The sequence below is a fragment of the Paramisgurnus dabryanus genome, chromosome 5, assembly GCF_030506205.2.
Source record: "Paramisgurnus dabryanus chromosome 5, PD_genome_1.1, whole genome shotgun sequence".
Classification (NCBI taxonomy): domain Eukaryota; kingdom Metazoa; phylum Chordata; class Actinopteri; order Cypriniformes; family Cobitidae; genus Paramisgurnus; species Paramisgurnus dabryanus.
In genome coordinates this window covers 9466687-9485461 of record NC_133341.1, presented here as the reverse complement: position 1 = coordinate 9485461, position 18775 = coordinate 9466687, and the positions used below count along the sequence as shown (strand labels likewise).

The window sequence follows — 18775 nt, the reverse complement described above, 5'->3', positions numbered from 1 at the left end:
AAGCGCTCAGTGAGCGAGCGGAGGCTGACTGCAGCTTGTTCTAGTTATAAAACTTTATATCGGCCTGTGAAGGAACATGCGCCCCTGCATGAACTCTGCTGTTTGAGTTGGGGTAAGTGACGCTTGAACAATGAGGGATTATGTTGCTTAAATCTTTCAGTTAAATCTATTTGAAGTCTTCAGGAGTCAGATTTTGACAGAGTATTACATGGTCAAGTAAACTTTAATGGCTTTTTAGTATTTCTCATTAAAAAGAAACTTATCAAGATTATGTGTTTTAATAGTTTGCAGTTTATGCTTTATGTATTCTGTCTGCTCTGGAAATGATCTGGAAGTGTCTTGGCTTCCAGAGAGTTAATCCGTGCGGCAGGAATTCTCACTCTCCTGTGGAATTTGGGCTGTGATTTAAGATGTATTGATGGATGTTCCTTGGCGTCTGGTTTAAAAGAAACTATTTGAATTTTGCACCTCTGACGAGGCATTTCTCGTCTGCTAGGCAGTGAAAGAGCGAATTGTTTACAGTATTGCCAATCGCATTGAACCAAACAGACCTTTGGTTAGAAGGAAATATTTGTTCTCCATGTTTCCCTTTAACCCCACCCCCCACCTACCCTCCCCTTGTAAATACTCAGCAAACACATGGAGTTTGTTTTGTCATGTTGTTACATAGAATACATGATTGGGGACAATTCATGTTATGGATTGATGAAAAATTAGCTAAGAGTTGGTAGTTAATATTTTGGCTGATATCTTAAAAATATTATGTGGTATATATAACACTCACACTCTTTGGCTTTTCTTATGTGATGATCACATTTTGGCTCACATAACAATTGTTTACTATAGCTTTGCATAGAATTAAGATTTTAAAAGAATTTGGAGAACCATATGTGGCCATCTTAAATATTGACTGCGCAAGTCAATGGTGAAGTTTGAAAGGAGAGTGAAATCAAACTTTGATGCTCCAAATGTCATAATTAGATTACTGAATGAGACTTTAGCATGGATTTCAGGGTCACACATATGTTTATTTCTTTAAGGATTGTGTTATAGTGAGAACATAATGCTTTTCTTTATCTGTGCATTTTAAAAGTTGCTTTAATTCTAAACATTCAATAACTCCCATCATCTGTTGCTTTCAACAGAAAAAGATGACGATGAGAAGGACCCATACTGTTTGGAAACCCCATATGGTTATCAGCTAGACTTGGACTTTCTGAAGTATGTGGACGACATTGAGAGGGGCAACACCATCAAGAAGCTAAACATTCAGCGAAAGCCAAAGGTAGTCAGGTCGGTGCCACCACCACCACAGAGCAGTTGCAGTGTCCAGACTGAGTGGACTTCGACCGACTCCTTGTCCTCTTCCAACAGCGATGAGAATAAACAGTCACCCGTCTACTTCACACCCCGGAACCAGGTAGCCCCGCCTGGTCATACTGCCGAAGTCCATGAAGCTCAACAAGCCTTCGTGAACGTCCCTGAGACCAAGCAGCTACTGCCACCACCATCTCCCCGCCTTCTTCGCCATAACCCCCAGGTGGAGAAAACGCTAATGGAGACTCGAAGACGTCTGGAGCAGGAGCGCCTCCTGATGCAGCCACCAGCTAGTGAGCCTCCACGTAGGCGACTGGCCAGCTTTGGAGGGATGGGCTCTTCTAGCTCCCTTTCCTCTTACAGTGGCTCATATGGGCCTGGCCAGTTCTCACCCAGCTCTCACTCTTTGCAACCCAATGGACATCTCGGCAATGGCGAGTATAACCTCTACTTAACATCCTCCATGGGCAGTTCAATCCGCTATAGCCCTCTGAGCTCAGGCGTGACCACACCAGTGAGCAATGTTAGTCCCCTGCACCTCCAGCACATTCGAGAACAGATGGTTGTGGCTCTAAAGCGCCTTAAAGAACTTGAGGAGCAAGTAAAGGCCATTCCAATCCTTCAGGTCAAGATCTCAGTCTTGCAAGAAGAGAAGAGGCAACTGGTGTCCCAAATGAAGAACTCAAAGCTTGCTGGACAGGGTTTGGGTGGAGGTTTCAGGAAGCGTTCCTACAGCGTCGGCAGTGCTGATCAGTATGAACCACTGAACCAGCTTCAGACAGGCTCTGAGCTCCACATTGATGAGTTCGAGAACACAGAGCAGAGCTCTCAAAGGCTACAAGAGTTTAGACAACTGACAGCTGAGGTGGAGGCTTTAGAGAGGAAGATCCAGGACAATAGTGAGGATTTGATACACAGCTCACACCAGACTGAGCAAAAAACAATCCAGAATGCCCAGCAGTGGAGTCGTGCAAGCAAGTCTATTGGTGTTGGAGCTGATGAGAACATGAACAATGTGGTCGTCTATCGTAAGTCACCTGAGAGGAGTAGAGATGTGGCTGTAGGGACTGAGCAGGAAGTCAGGAGCACTGGAGTTGGGGTGACTGAAGCCATGCTAGGCATGAGCAGTGAAGTAGAGGCTGAGATTGAGATGCAACACCAGACCATTGAAGCTCTCAAAGAAAAGATCTACAGATTGGAGGTTCAGCTTAAGGAGACCACCCACCAAATGGAAATGGGAAAACTAAAGCTTCAGCTTCAAGTGGCTGGATCGAGAAAAAAAGCAGATAAAGGTTTGATGACAAGGCCAGAAATGTACAGCACTTCAGTGGAAGCCAGAGTGTCTACACAGAGCCAAGGCGTGGGCAATCATGTTGAGTTTAGTGACGCCTGCACCAATCATGTTCCACAAATGAACGCAGTAGGAATTACATGCAGACCAGATGCAAGGCATGTTGCTTTGGGTCCAGAGTTACCAATGGAGCGGTGGATTGTACAAGAACGTGTTGCGGTTAAAGACCAATGTGTTGGAAGGCAGGTTGTGCTGTGCAACCAGAGTGTGGGAGTGGAATTAAATGTATGTGAAATGGGGGTAAACACTGAGTTAACTGCTGAAGGTTTAGGACTTTGCAAAACAGAGGCTGAACAGGCCAAGGAGTTCAGGTCTATTGGATGTGGAGATTGTTCGGTGGATGTAATAGTCAAGCCCATTATGGAGGTTGTAACTCGGAGTATAGCAACAGATGAAGTTCACAAAACTGACCTGGGAATCATGGTCTTACCTATGTGTGCATCTCAGTACACGAACACTGTAGAAATTGAGAAAACAAACAAGTTAACTAATACAGAAAAGATATTCCTTACTGATTCCTGCACGACCACAGAATCATATTCAAAAGACAAACAAGTAAGCACAGTGCCAATAGAGACTCGTACCATTGCCATTGGTGATGGTCTTGTAAAAGATGTGCAGACCACATTAAAAACGCGTTCCATTTCAGTAGGTACAACATCGGAAGAGGGTGTGCTTGACAGGATGTTATCATGCAGAACTAAGGAGACTGGGGTTGGTCACACAAGCATACATGAAAATTTCTTAGTTGGGCTGAAGACGAGGAACATTGCCTGTGGCCCTTTTCAGACTCCTGCAGAGACCCAAGTACCCAAGAGTGTTTCTGTTGCATCTGCATCATCCACAGAGCCCCTTCAGCCACAGGCTATGTCCGGTGTTGGACTTGATCATTACATAGAGAGGGTGCAAAAGCTTTTGCAGGAACAGCAGACGTTGCTTGCCCAGAATTACAGTGAGCTAGCAGATGCATTTGGTCCACCTCAACAATACCAGTTTAGCTCCATTAACAGTGAGCTAGTTACTACGCTATCATCCATCAATTCTGTTATGAAGTATGGAAGTGTTGAAGAGCTCTGCAGCATGGACCTTCTGAAGCAGCAGGAGGACTCAGGCAATGCCATTAAAGGTTAGTCATGTTTTATATTATCCTATACTAAACTGGACTTCTCAAACCATAACAAATGTAAAGGCATACAGGTAGGGAGACAGATATGTTGAATGTTTACTATAATTATGATACTACAATGCTCCAGGTTGCTATATTTACAAACCACACGTCTTTTCCCGCTGAGTATGGTAAAGGGATAGGGACAGGACAAGAGTTACACTGTGGGTTCGTGACTATAATGATGCCTGACACAATCTGACCCTGAAAAAATGCATGGGGGCTTTGGATATAATCCAAAAGTGAGCTCATCTCTTTTGGAAAGCAGCAGCTTGTGCTAAATGACCAGTTGTCGTCTTTGCCGATGCTGATTCATAAGTCCACAGGGTTATGTAATAGACAGAAGCTTTGTTTAAAATATTTTTCCTGCCTGTAATTTATCCAGAGAAACATATGCAGAAAGTATGCATGGATTTGATGGTTAATATTTTTAGAATAATAATATTGAGTATATGAACTAAAATATCTGTATATTGGTTTCATTTATTTATTTAGTAACACATCCTACTGTTATTTGCTAGATATCTTTAATATAAAGGTATGATATTTTTAAAAAGCATCAACGTGTATTCTATATTTAGCATCAACTTGTGTAAATGTCAGTTAACTCCTAAAAGAGATTCCATGTTTTTTTTTTTTTGAATTCCCATTATATAAAAGTTCCTATTGAATGGTATGATGTTTAAAGTAACTTTTACCGCTACTCTGTAGGGGACGTGTGAAAGACTTTATACATGCACTTCAGGTGATATTGGGAGATTGGCATTCAAACCTGATGTCAAGACTTTAGTGTTTCCATATTTGCTGAAAAATTATTTGGCTTTAGATTAAGCTCCTCTAAAAAAAATTCCCCATATAAGACATTTTTATGAACTGTTTGCAGTTTTGAATAGGGTTCAGATTCAATACATATTTGCACATTATAACTTAATCAGAAACAATACCATGCATACACAGTTTTTTGTGTTCCGCAGCCAACTTGTATAACTTGTATCAAAATCATATAGGCATTGATTGGTTCATTTAAAAAGCCAATCATTTAAAGGGGGGTCAAACACCGGACGAGAAGTGTGGCGTCGCGTCTAGGACAACTTGGAGGTATCGTACACCAGAAGTGCACATTAAAGAGCGCGACCTTAGTCAGATAGCATCTACTTCAAAAAGCAAAATATACGTTAGCGGCCAATGTTAATCGCTAATGATTTGGGACAAATATGATGTTATTATGTTAAACTATGTGAGTTGCGCTCTGTGGCACGACTGGGATTTGAGCAGTGTCCAGAGTCACAGTGGACAGACACCGCCAGGCGCCGCCAGTGTGCGTACATTCATAGATTCATGGCGTAGCACTGCGCTTCTCGTCTGGTGTGCGACCCCCTTGACACTCTACACCTAGAATATACATTTTTATAGCTAACTTTACAGTGAAAAAATTGCATGTAAGTGAAAACATATTATTATGTGCTTTGGGCTTACTAGCAGGTGAAGATGTCAAGGATGTTTAGTTTCAGATTATATTCCAAGATCTTTTCCCCTCTTATCTTGCCCACCATCTCTCTCCTGTCAATTCCATGTTACAATTCAGTTAAATAACAAAATTTTTGTTGCCGTAATGAAAGTGATTACCGTATTTTATTGATGATTTGTTCTGTCTCCTGTCCTCCCAGAAACACAGAAGTTTAGTGAAGTCAGTTCCCACTTAAGAAGTGTAAAGACAGAGACTACACGGATACAAAGTGTGTGTACAGAAGATTCACAGAGTACTGCTGCACAGAAGAGCCGCATGGATCAGCAGATGTCCACAGCGTTGCATGGTATGCCCAGTTCTATAACGTTTTCAGAAGCATGCATACATAAACCCTTTCACAAAGACATTTCTGGAAAATACACAGAAAATGCATCCTAGATTTTTCCGGGATCGTTCGATTTTTTTTTTTTTTTTTTTGTTCATTCACACTGCCATGATTAGCCGGCATCTGCAAGGTCCCGGAAAGACACGTGACCTGTTGAAAGTCCTGCCCTCTCTTCTACGCAGCATCTGATGTTTGCATATTATTTATTATTTCTCTCTCCAGAAACAACTCGTATGCATTTTTGTTTATAATAAGACTACAAAGGAGCCTGTGAACGCACAGTTCTATGCTGGTGAATGATCTCAGCTTCTGAGGGAATATTTGAAGAGCTCCCTGATCTCTGCTTTAATACAGTTTTCAGACATTTCTCATCGTGATTGTTTATATACATTTAAAACCCGCATTTTGAGAAGCTGAACGATATATCTTGTTGGGATGACGTGCGGGCATTTTTGTTTATTATAAGCTCAAATGAGCACGTGACGCGATATTCTTTTATGCTGCTGAATGATCTCCGTTTCAACGCAGTAAGTGACGAGCTAACTTACCTGATATCTGCTTCAGTCCAGTTTGCTAACATTTCTCGTCATGAATGTTGTATTGCATGTAAATCCCTCATTTTAAAGAGTTGAACCAACTTCATGTTGCCATGACACGCGCGTCCTCACTACGGCACATGAGTCATTGTTTATGCGTCTCATTTATCATTTCCTGATAACTGCTTCAATCTAGTTTGCAACATTTCTCGTGGTGAATGTTTATATGCATGTTATCTCTCGTTTTAAGGAGCTGAACCATAACTTTTCTTGTGATGACCCGCGCGTCCTCACTACAACACGCCCATTATTGCATTGTTTCGGCTTCTTGTTCACACAGAGGGGTTTTCCGTGTATCTGACTAGGTCTTCTTTCCGGCAACGATCCCAGAAGATATGCGGGACGTGTTTGTGTTCACACAGACGCTTTTCTGGCAATTTTACGGGTATTTTCTGGGACCAAAAGTCTGTGTGAATGGGGTTATAGAGAGTGTCCCTTTAAAAGCAATAGAACAGATATATAAAGTACCAAGTGGGATTTGCTAGACTTTTTTAAATGCCAGTTTTGCAGTAATGACATTAACTATGGACACCATTAGTTAAAGGCAGGGTGAATGATCTCTGAAAGCCAATGTTGACATTTAAAATCACCTAAACAAACACGCCCTACCCCAATAGAACCTGGACCTTCTTTTGACAGATCCTCCGCACACATATGCAACCCAGGCAACGATGTCGGTTAGTAGACACGCTCCTTAATGCTGATTGGCTACAAGTGTTTTTTTGGTAGTCGTCTCGACTTCCTTTTTCAAAGTGTTTTTCAAAAATCAAGCACCCCGTCTTTAATGTTTGACAAAAAGAAAAGCAAATGAATGATATTATTTTAAACAATTTATCTGTCGCTTTATTTTTTTAATATCATTTGGTGAAATTTGTTTGCCAAAAAGTGTGTATTAGTGCTGGGTTTGCTAAAACAAATTAAGTAACAAAATCTTTAAAAAATATTGATTGCAGTTTTAAAGTCTGCTTAGTGCTTATAAACTTCATGCATTGGTCAAATTGACTATGAATGGTCAAAGTTAGCTCTTTGATTAAGTTTTATATAGTATAGTTGTTTAAAAGCAGTGGTTCTTAAACTGGGTGGCGCCCCACCCCCCTCTTTGTGGGGCACAATTTGATGCCAAGGGGTCCCAGTTTTATTACATTTTATAAGATTGATTAACTTATCATAAATTCTTTGTAATTAAACTTCAGAATAAAGGCTACCAACCAACAGCACAACATTTGTATCATTATATATGTTTTTTTGTTTGTTTAATTCCAATTTTTTATGTCATGAATTTTCTTTGCGGGGGCACAAAGGGATGCACCTTCTACAATGGGGGCACAAGCCAAAAAGTTTAGGAATCACTGTTTTACAATATACAGTAGCATAGGTTTAGGGTTGCACTGCAGCACGTGCTATGTCAACTACCTAGCATATCAGTTGTATCTAATACTCAAAAGATCCATAAGAAGGTTATATATTATTGTTAATTATAATTTTCAGGTACGACTGTGTTTACCCATTACATATGCAGCACCTTTTTCATTTTAAACTCTCCTTGACAGATGGCTTTTTTCCATGAAACAGCCATTGTGTGACTGTCTTAAGAGAACATGTAACAGATTACTGGCTTCAAGGCACATAGTTATTGCTCTCACCTGTCAAAATAAGGAAAGCGTGGATAATGACTGCATTTACCACATACTCCTTTAAAGCGTCAGAGAGTGTGTCCATCTGAGGGGCATGTTCTGGCAGTTCTCAGAACTGTTCTTTTTCAGTCTCTGTGGAGAGGGGCGTCGATCGTCTCTGGTATTTGGCAGAGCGAAGCCTGTACTTAACATGTTTGGCATAGCTTTAGGCTGTGGGATGAGTTTATTTTGCTTCACATCGTTTTGAAAGACTTAAATTTGAGTTTTAAGAACTCACGGTTCTGGATGTACTTGGTTTACTTTCTACTTGTCTATCAGACTTAAATGCAGTACTTTTTGTAGCCAGCTGTAGCTTATGGTCTTGATTAGCTGTGTCATGGTTGCAGCTAATTCATTTCCTACAACAGCAATAACTCTGTGGTTCATAATGAATCATGAAGTCAGCTCTGTGTCGCTCGCAGTTTTGGGTGTGCTCACTTGACATTTGCTGTCATCACTCGTAGAAAGAATTGCTTACAGACACGCTTGTTTTGAAGAAATCAAAATCCAAAAGTTATTTTATTTTACATGAACACTGTGTATGCTTAAATACAACAACGGACCTCTGCAGTCTCATAATGTCTGCAAATTCCCATCATTTTAAATGTTTGCTTTAAAATGTACAAACTTTGAGTTAAATTAAATGTTCATATTTGAGAACACATTAAAACTCAAAATGTAATCTTGATTGTTTTCACTTTTTTCCCAAAACCATATTTAATCAAACAGTGTAATGTATAATAAATAATATTTAACACATTTAAAGGGACATTCCACTTTTTTTGAAAATATGCTCATTTTCCAGCTTCCCTAGAGTTAAATTGATTCTTACTGTTTTGGAATCCATTCAGCTGATCTCCGGGTCTGGAGCATAGCTTAGCACAGTCCATTTAATCTGATTAGACCATTAGCATCGCGCTAAAAAATAACCAAAGAATTTCGATTTTTTTCCTATTTAAAACTTGACTCTTCTGTAGTTACATCGTGTACTAAGACTGACGGAAAATTAAAAGTTGTGATTTTCTAGGCATATATGGCTAGGTACTATACTCTGGCGTAATAATCAAGGACATTGCTGATGTAACATGGCTGCAGCAGGCGTAGTGATATTACGCACTGCCTCCTGCCATTGCAAGTTACTAAGGTGACTATTTTCGGCTGCTGCATAATATGATTGCAATATCATTGAAAATCAAATTGGCGTTTTAGTGAGGGAACCAGTGTCCCCGGTAACTTCTGGGGTTGGCCTACAAAAATGAGTCATCCCTGCGGCACTCTTTATAATAATGTTCTAAACATGTTTTAAGTAAACTTTTTATTGTACTAATATGATTTTAAATGGGACATATCATAAAAATCTGACTTTTTCCATGTTTAAGTGCCATAATTGGGTCCCCAGTGCTTCTATCAACCTAGAAATGTGAATAGATCAACCTAGTAACTTAGTTTTGGTAAACCATTCTCTGCAAGCATCAGTGTTGTTTTTGGCAGCCCTTTTAGATTTAGTCTTAGGGGCTGTCCACACGTAGACGCGAATCACTGTATACGTATACATTTTTTATCGTATTGGCGTTTCGCCCACACGGATCCGGCGTTTTGGGAGACTGGAACCGCTATTTTTTGAAACCGGGTCCTAAAGTGGATAAATCTGAAATCGACACCCTTGCGGTTTCGTGTGTACAGCCAATCCGTATATTTTGTGAAGCAAAAACGTCATTACATCACGTGTCGGCAGCATCACACGTAACAGCAACAACAGTAATGGCGGACTACATGATTGTGTTCGTGCTACAGAAGCTACTAAGCCTACTAGCTTTATTACAGCAAAATCTATTGCTTCTATGCAATTGTGGTGAGCAACAAGTGATAATGGACAACACCATACGCCACATGCTCTTAGATCCACCACCGAAGAAAGACTCCGCTTTTGCTCTTGAAGTTGTTGCGTTTACCATTTCTTCTTCTTTGTTCGTATACAGCGCGCAAGGTTATGCGCAATGTGCATGCTCAAAGTCGTCTTCTCCATGTATAGTGTATATCTGTGGCAGAATTACAGTGCCCCATACTGGTCTGGCATATATACTACACCGCTTTCAGTCGGTTTCAGTGGTTTCGTGTGTGCGCAGATATTTCTTGAGACGACGCCGTGTTTATGGATAATTTTTTTAGAACGAGGAAAAAAAATGATCGGATAGGGAATCCATCGGCTTCGTGTGGACAAAGCCTTAGTGTTATTCTTTTGGACCAAAATGCTTTTTAGTTTTAGTCACATTTTAGTCACTTATAAACTTGATAGTTTTAATCGAGTTTTAGTTGACCAAAACACTAAAAGGTTTTAGTCAATAAAAATACAAAAAGGTTTATTCAAGTTTAAGTCAATTTTAGTAAATAAGTAGTCTTTAACAAATTAATTTAGGTTAAAAAGTATTGGAAATGGGTTTAGGTTTGACAAGTAGATACATGTAAAACCTTAAGCTTCCCATGAAATGTGTCACAAGCCGATTGTCGAGTTAAATTGAATGTATATTATATGTTAACAGAGTGACTTGTTAGTTACCTTTAAAAAAATATCAGCATGATGAGCCTTCAGGTGCCGCTTGAGGTTAGTGGTATTTTTCCCACCTAGTTTATGGCCCAATATGCATTCCGTTTTTCTTTCTGATGGATTATACTGAAAGTATGTCCATAAATCATCTCGCCGTTTCCGTTTATTGGCGTCACCGCCACGGTCCTTCGAACTCGCCACAGCCGCAGGTGTGTTGTTGTTGTGTGAAATCTGTTGGGTGTGCACGGCATGACGGCAGCCGGGTGGTGGGCGTACCCAAAACAAGGATAGGAAGCGGCAGCATTGCTGATAATTTTTAGCTAAAAACAGACAGATTTCACACAAAATAGGCAGAATTATAATCATTTTCGTTTCCGTCTCGTCAAAGAAAACTCGAAAGCGTCTCGTCATGTTTTCGTCACCTTAGAGCCATTTTTAGCTAGTCATCGTTGCGTTATCGTCATAAAAAAGGTGCGTCAACAAAATAATTTCGTTGTCGTCATTGTTGACGAAAACATCACTGGCAAGCATGTGAAAAAATAGGTCATTAAAATTTGGCTCCCATGGTGATGTCAGAAGTGGATAATACTGCCCCTTAATCTGCACTATCCAACCACAGCACTGTCATTAAGTGCAGAGATCAGCTCATTTGCATATAAAAGGACACACCCAAAACGGCACATTTTTGCTCACACCTACAACGTGCCAATTTTAACATGTTATAATATATTATCTGTTGGGTATTTTAAGCTAGAACTTTACATATGTACTATGGGGACACAAAAGATTTCTTTCACCTTTTAAAAAAATCTTTGTGAAATTTCCCCTTTAAGCGTTTTTACAAATGGACCCAGACTTTTGAAACCCTTCTGTATATAATTGTTCATGTAGATCCATTTCTCTTTTCTACCAGGCAATCAAAGCACCCTAAAGTCTATAATGAAGAAGGACGGCCATCAGGGACCTAACGGAACTAAAAAGAACTTACAGTTTGTTGGTGTGAATGGAGGGTAGGTTCTCTTATTCACCAATTCAGCATGATGTAACAAGACCTTTCTCATAGAAATGTTTTAAACAGTAACGCTTGGTCTCCTCACTCATGTCAATCTCAAGGTATGAGACAACATCAAGCGATGACTCCAGCTCAGAAGACAGCAGTTCCTCTGGGTCAGAGGATGAAGGAGACGAGATGGACCAGATGGGGAACGTGAGAGAGAGGAGGAAAGAGGACTTCAAAAATAAAGAAGCAGTGGATGAAGACAGGGACATGGAAGATTTAGGCAAAGAGAAACGGCAGAGGCAAGTAGTTCCAGTAACTCTAAGCCTATAATCACTTGTTGGATCTAGATCTGAGTTCTGCAACCGTTTAACATCAGATGATAGAAAAACACAAAATCAAACCAACATTTTTAACTCTTTGCTAGATGTTTTCCAGCATGCATCTTGGTTTCTTTTGCAAATTATTTCTTTATTTTGAATTGAAGTACTTGGTCCAGGAGCGTGATGTTGCCTGGGCTAAAGCAAGGCACTCTGACTTAAAGTCCGATTGGCTTTGTTTTAGACAGCTACGAAATAAATGTACAGTGATGATAAGGAAAGCTAAAGCTGATTACTTCTTAAACGAAACAACTCGTAATTTAAATAAATCAATGAAATTTTGGAAAAACGTAGAATCCATTAAAGCTGTAAAAAAGGTAGTAGGATTTCCTTCATATATAATGGATAACTCCAAGAAAATATCAGAGAAAGGACAGATGTTAGATTGTTTTAATAACCACTTTGTTGCTGTTGGATCATTATTAAAGGCACCCAAAATTATAGATATGAATATCGGAATGGATGTTAGGGGAAGACATCTATCACATCCAAAGTTCACTTTAAAACCACTATTGACAGGACAGACTAAAAAAGCCCTTCAAACACTGGATGTAAATAAGGCAGCTGGTCCTGACCGCTTAGAACCATTCTTTTTAAAATTAGCTGCTGATCATATAGCAGCTCCTTTAACATATATATATAACCTGTCAATGAGTTTAAATGAATTTCCAAAGATATGGAAGTCTGCATATGTAAGCCCACTGTTTAAAGCAGGGGATCCCACTGATATGAATAACTACAGGCCGATTTCGAAATTATGTGTCCTGTCGAAGATTTTTGAACATTTTATTAGTGAGCAATTGACAATATATCTAAATAAATATAATATTTTATCACATAATCAGTCAGGATTCCGGAAGAAGCATAGTACAACTACAGCTGCTACCAAGGTCTTAAACGATATTATTGAGGCGCTTGATAAAGGTCATCATTGTGTCTCTCTTTTCATTGACTTGTCAAAGGCTTTCGATACTGTTGATCTTAGTATACTGAAAAATAGACTGAGACAGATCGGATTGTCTGAAGACACAATTTCGTGGTTCGAAAGCTACTTAATAGATAGGACACAATGTGTGCAGATGGAAGGCCAATCATCCACACTTTTGCAAGTCACGAGAGGAGTCCCTCAAGGATCAGTCTTGGGGCCTTTACTTTTTATTATTTATATAAATGACCTTGATGCTAATATAACTAATGTGAACTTCCATTTTTACGCGGACGATACTGTGATCTACAGTATAGTAGTGCTCCTAAATTACATCTGGCAGTGTCGCTGCTACAACATGCTTTTGATGTTGTGCAGCAAAGACTTAATGATTTAAACTTGACTCTGAATGAGACTAAAACTAAAGTAATGTTCTTTTCAAGATCTAAAAAGCAAGTGATAAATCAAACACCTCTTAAAACTCAAAAGGACACTATAATAGAGGTAGTGACAGAATATAAATACCTCGGTTTTATATTGGATGATTCATTATCTTTTAAAACTCATATTGATCAAGTAAGGACTAAATTAAAAATAAAATTAGGGTTTTATTTCAGAAATAAATCTTGTTTCTCTTTTGAAGCAAAAAGAAAATTAGTTTCTGCTACTTTTATGCCCGTCCTTGATTACGGAGATGTATTGTATAAATCAGCAAATGCCAAGTTTTTAAATTCTTTGGATGTTTTATATCATGGTGCACTTAGGTTTATGTTAAACTGCAACTATAGTACTCACCATTGTGAACTGTATCACAGAGTTGGATGGTTATCATTATCTATGCGCAGACGCAAGCATTGGTACTTATTTATTTATAAATCTATTTTGGGACAGCTGCCTCAATATCTATGCTCTCTTACTCAACATAAACCTCCTGGGGCTTACTCTCTGCGATCACAAGAATGGTACACTCTTTTAGTACCGTCAATACGAACAAAATTTGGCAAACAAGCTTTTTGGTATGCAGCACCTAGCGATTGGAACTTTTTACAGAATATCATCAAATTACCTACCCTAGTGTCAACGAATATTTTTAAATCTCTTGTTACTGAGCTGTTAAAGGAAGAAACGAATTGTAAATGTTTTTAATCTGTACTAAGGATGTGCATATATTTTGTCTGATGTGTCTATTTTCTATTATTTTTTATTTTTTTTACTTCAATACTGTGTATTTCATCTTGGCCAGGTCACTTCTGAAAAAGAGATTTTTAATCTCAGAAAGTTTTACCTGGTTAAATAAAGGAAATAATAATAAAGTATGTGGCATTTATGACTTTAGAGTGTCATTGTGTTGTGGAATGTTGCAAATTTCTATCATATTAACATTGGTGTGGCTTATTTGTTTTCACAGATATGAGTTGAATGAGAAGATGCTTTCCGCATGCAACATGTATAAAACCCACCTCAGTGACCCAAAGGCTTTATCTAGTAAAGATGTGGTAAGTGAAGTGGGATAGTTACTTCAATTAGGAATGTTTACACACAAACATGTGATTTAAGCAAAGCAAATTAGGGACTCTGATGTTCCTTTATGCTCTGCTTCACCATCCCGAAAAAGAAAAGGATATTGGCCCTACTGTATGTGGTTAACATGATGTACAGGAATGTTGGATCAATTCCATAATTTTTGCAATGCCCCTTAACTGAACACGCCCAGCTGTGCACCGGTGCAGTTATTCTTAGTTCTTCAATTTAATTTAATTTTATTTATATAGCGCTTTTCACAATTGTTTAAATGTTTCAAAGCAGCTTTACACTAATAGATGCAGGAGAAAACACAGAAAATCAGAAAACACAGAAAAATCTAGTAATAATTCTTGCCAGACAAGCAGAAGCTGAGCTGTATCTGTCCAACATACTGTACAGTAGTTTCACCTTGCCTAAAATAATGGAAAGTTTTTCATAAGAAAACCACCACAGGTTTATCAATGCCATCAGAAGTATTATTTTATTTGTTTGTTACTCACGAAGTACAAAGTAGATGAGGAACATACGATTCCATGTGTATTCAACGTGCCGCCATTGTTGTTTACAATGCGTGGAATGGTGCGCTGTGATTTGTTGAGCGGATTTATTGCATTTGCAGAGAAGGAGGACTGGCGTTTATCACATTTTGGGAGAAAGCGAGAAAAGATAACACAGTGGATATCGGATTTTGCATAAAATGAAGAATTTACTTTTTAATACTGACCTGATACAATACTATTTTTGCGATAACTATTTTTTTTAAATGGCGTTAATTGCATTTTGGAATCAAACTCTTCAAATGTATCTCATAAGCATTAATCCTGTAAGTCCACTATAATACATAGGGGTGGTTTCCTGGACAGGGATTAGACTAGTCCTGGACTTAAATAAATGTAAGAGTTGTCAAAACTGAAAACAACTAACTTGCACTGACATGTCTTAAAATACATCAGTGCCCTTTGTTTTACCTCAAAATGCACACAAGTAATGATTTTAGTAAGGCATGTTTGTTAAAACAAATTATATTTTCTAATTAAACTGAGGTCTAGTCCTGGTTTAGGCTAATCCCTGTCCGGGAAACCACCCCATAGTGTTTCCAGTCATGCTGAAGCCCAATGTAATATACTTTCATTTAAAATGATTTCAGAGACCGTATGTAAACACTGTGCAACATGAGTGGTTCCGTGTGTCCAGTCAGAAGACGGCAGTACCAGAGATGGTGGAGGACTACATGAACGGGTTCAGATCCATCTCGCCTGCCCTGCTGCAGCATATTGTAAACATGGCCGATGGCAATGGCAACACTGCCCTCCATTACAGTGTGTCCCATTCCAACTTCCACATTGTAAAGAAGCTACTGGAAGCAGGTCAGTATTCAAATTATGTAATTCGACATAAGTCACTATTCCCTGTTTACTTTAACCATTAGATATCCACAACTAATTAATTATTAGAAGTATATAAATAGATCAGATGCAAGCTGCTAAATGCCACCTCCATTGAAAATTAGACAATCATACTGATCGAATGCTTTCAGGACATATTAGAGTACCATATGTTAATCAAATACTTTGGTTTCAAATTCGCTTAAGCTCAACTTCAGGTCATTCAGAAATACCGATTTGTTGGCAGAATCCATTAAACGAAAGTCCTCCAAAAGAAAAGCAATGGATACATGATGGCCCTCGTACGTCGGATCAGTTGTTGTCAAGCTGCAAGAGGTTTTTACCTGGTTAAAGATGATCTAATTTAATATGGACAGAATTTTTTAGCTTTTTTACCTTTATTCAGAAAGGACTATGAGGAGTAAATGGAGACTTTTTTTATTTAAGTGTAGAGTTTGGCCAAAAAGCTTGCATGCACTAGGAGGATTTTGCAGCTAAAGAAATTACTACAATAACATTTGTGAAAATACGGCATTTAATTTACTGACTAATAATCTTTTCATTGGCATTGAAATTACTAAACCTAAAGCTTGGTTAAAAATAAAAATCCTTATTTACAAGAAAACATCTCACATGCACATAGAAGGTGTTGTATCTGAGCTCTGCATATTTTAGGAGGTTAAACTCAATTTCATAGATTTGTATTAAAAGAGTGAACTGCGCAAGATTTAAAAAGTCTCGGGGTAAATACATTTCAATAGTCCCTTTCACACATGCAGTCTTTACTGGTAATTTACTGGTAAATTGCAGTTAACATGTCATGTGTGAACAGAACCTTTCTGGTAAATCAGTGCTCCCAATTTACCAGTAAGACAGGTTGTAAGATTACCAGTAATTTACGGGTAAGTGCTATGTGTGAACGGAAAATATAGGATTACCGGCATTTAGAACGGACGACGTCAGACCCGCGCTGACAGATCGGGCCAATCAGAACGTTTTTAAACAGATGACGCGTTTACCACCGCACTGTTTACGTTAATTTCCACACCCATGCTGCTTAAAAATTGAGCATAACTGAAGTTAACATCCACATTTCTTCAAAGTTGTTTAAAACAGCTTACCATATATTTGCCAAATTGCCGACGTCCTTAGCACACCCTCTGTGAAGCCTAATGTGCAAACACAGGTTCCGTTTGACGCCCCCTAACGCAATGTTATTTGGTCACGAGCAACTTCCCACCGTTTGCCACAGATGTGAAAACAACAAAATACGGACCGACGATATTAAGTCATAACCCTCCATTGTGTACAAATACGACACAGAGCTCGCGGCCGCGCGCCACAGGTAACTTCCGCTTTTTCTCCGAGTTTACCGGTATTTTGATACTAATGTGTGAATGATGTCTTACTGGTAAAAAGACGGAACGTCACTGCATGTGTGAACAGCACATTTTTGTATTTACTGGTAAATTAATTCTGGTAAATTCATGGTAATTTACAAGAATTACTGTGTGAAAGAGGCTAATAGGGCCAGTAAGCAATCACCTCATCGGAACAATGTAGCAACCATCTGTCAATACCCTAGCAACCTTTTGGAACCAAACATCTACTGTAGCAATGCCGTAGGAACTTTTGGAACCAGGCAGCAACCATCTAGAATACCTTGGCAACTATTAGAATGCCTTGGCAATTAAACAGCCATGTAAAATAGCATTGTCAACAAGTTTAGCATGTCCAAACATCAAGCAAGGTAAAAATGTAAATGTGATAGTACTGATATCGGTGTGTCTCAAACAATTCTTAATGCTAATGACTAATCCTCCAGCTATGACCAGAACCATGCCAATGCAAGTCTCACTCCAAAAAGCACCACTGGGCTCAGTGCATAACGTATGATGAGGTGCCTGTACCCCGACAATAAAAGCCCATTATCGCATGACCTTTGTGTTCCTCCAATACATGACATTCCTCGCGCGGCCCCCATTATCTGCTTCCATTCTTAGTCTCTCTGTCTATCTCGGCCCTATTGCTAGTCACTGAAGCACTGCTGTGGTGCACCTCTTCTTCTTCTTCAGACTTTGACTTTGAGTCTGAATAGCATGCACGTCCACTCTCTTAAGTTCAAACAACAGAAGGCCTCCCTTTCAAATGCATTTACTACAAGGGTGGGCACAGCATGACCTTTGATTCCTGTTTTTTTCTGTTTCTTTACAGATGTCTGCAATGTCAATCAGCAGAACAAGGCGGGCTATACTCCAATCATGCTGGCAGCGCTCGCTGCTGTGGAGGACCCAAAGGACATGAGGGTTGTTGAAGAGCTGTTTAGCAAAGGAGATGTCAATGCTAAAGCCAGCCAGGTCAGATCAGGTGACCTTAAAGATAACCTTAAAGATGTAGACCACCTAGAATAGTCCCCTTGGTAACTTTCAATAGCAGGGGACTATTTTCGGGCGCTTGCTTAATATCATTGCGCCTCCTGCAGCCATGGTACGGCAGCAAAGTCTTTGATTATAAGAGTAGAATTAGAGTAGTTCCTAGCCATATCGGCCTAGAAAATCGCAACTTTTAATTTTCTGTCAGTCTTAGTACACGATGTAACTACAGAAGAGTCAAGTTTTAAATAGGAAAAATAGCGAAACTCTTTGGTTATTTTTGAGCGTGGTGCTAATGGTCTAATTTAATGGATTATGCTAAGCTATGCTAAAAGTAGTACCACCAAACCCGGAGATCAACTGAATGGATTCCAAAACGGTAAAAATTCAATGTTTCACACTAGGGGAGCTGTAAAATGAGTGTCCGTTTAACTCTTGTCTTTCCAAAATTTAACATTTTGTAAGAATCTTCTTACTGTTATTTTTATAACAGTTTTTGCTATAAGAGTAAATTGTGAGCACATCTTTTAAAACTTTTCATGTTATTCACTCAAAATCTTTTTCTCTGCTGTGGCCTTAGAGCTTCGTTCACATTAAAGATAGGTACTATAGTGTACGTTTCTTCAAATGTTTCACTTTTAGTGCATAATTTTTTTATAAACTATTCCTTAAACCTCACACTGCTTAACTGG

At 39.0% G+C, this 18775-nt stretch overlaps 1 protein-coding gene across 3 annotated transcripts in view; it reads left to right on the top strand.

Annotated features, from left to right (window-relative positions):
• Window positions 1-18775, top strand: part of kank1a (KN motif and ankyrin repeat domains 1a) — a 70341-nt gene that overhangs the window by 47411 nt on the left and 4155 nt on the right. For 2 of the 3 annotated variants that reach the window (XM_065267123.2, XM_065267124.2), the window contains exons 3-9: window positions 1146-3794; window positions 5501-5647; window positions 11414-11510; window positions 11614-11799; window positions 14211-14298; window positions 15474-15693; window positions 17926-18068. In XM_065267123.2, coding sequence (XP_065123195.2) covers window positions 1146-3794; window positions 5501-5647; window positions 11414-11510; window positions 11614-11799; window positions 14211-14298; window positions 15474-15693; window positions 17926-18068 — 3530 coding nt within the window. Of the gene's footprint in view, window positions 1-1145; window positions 3795-5500; window positions 5648-11413; window positions 11511-11613; window positions 11800-14210; window positions 14299-15473; window positions 15694-17925; window positions 18079-18775 lie in introns of all 3 variants that reach the window. The other variant, XR_010532212.2, reaches the window with a different exon arrangement.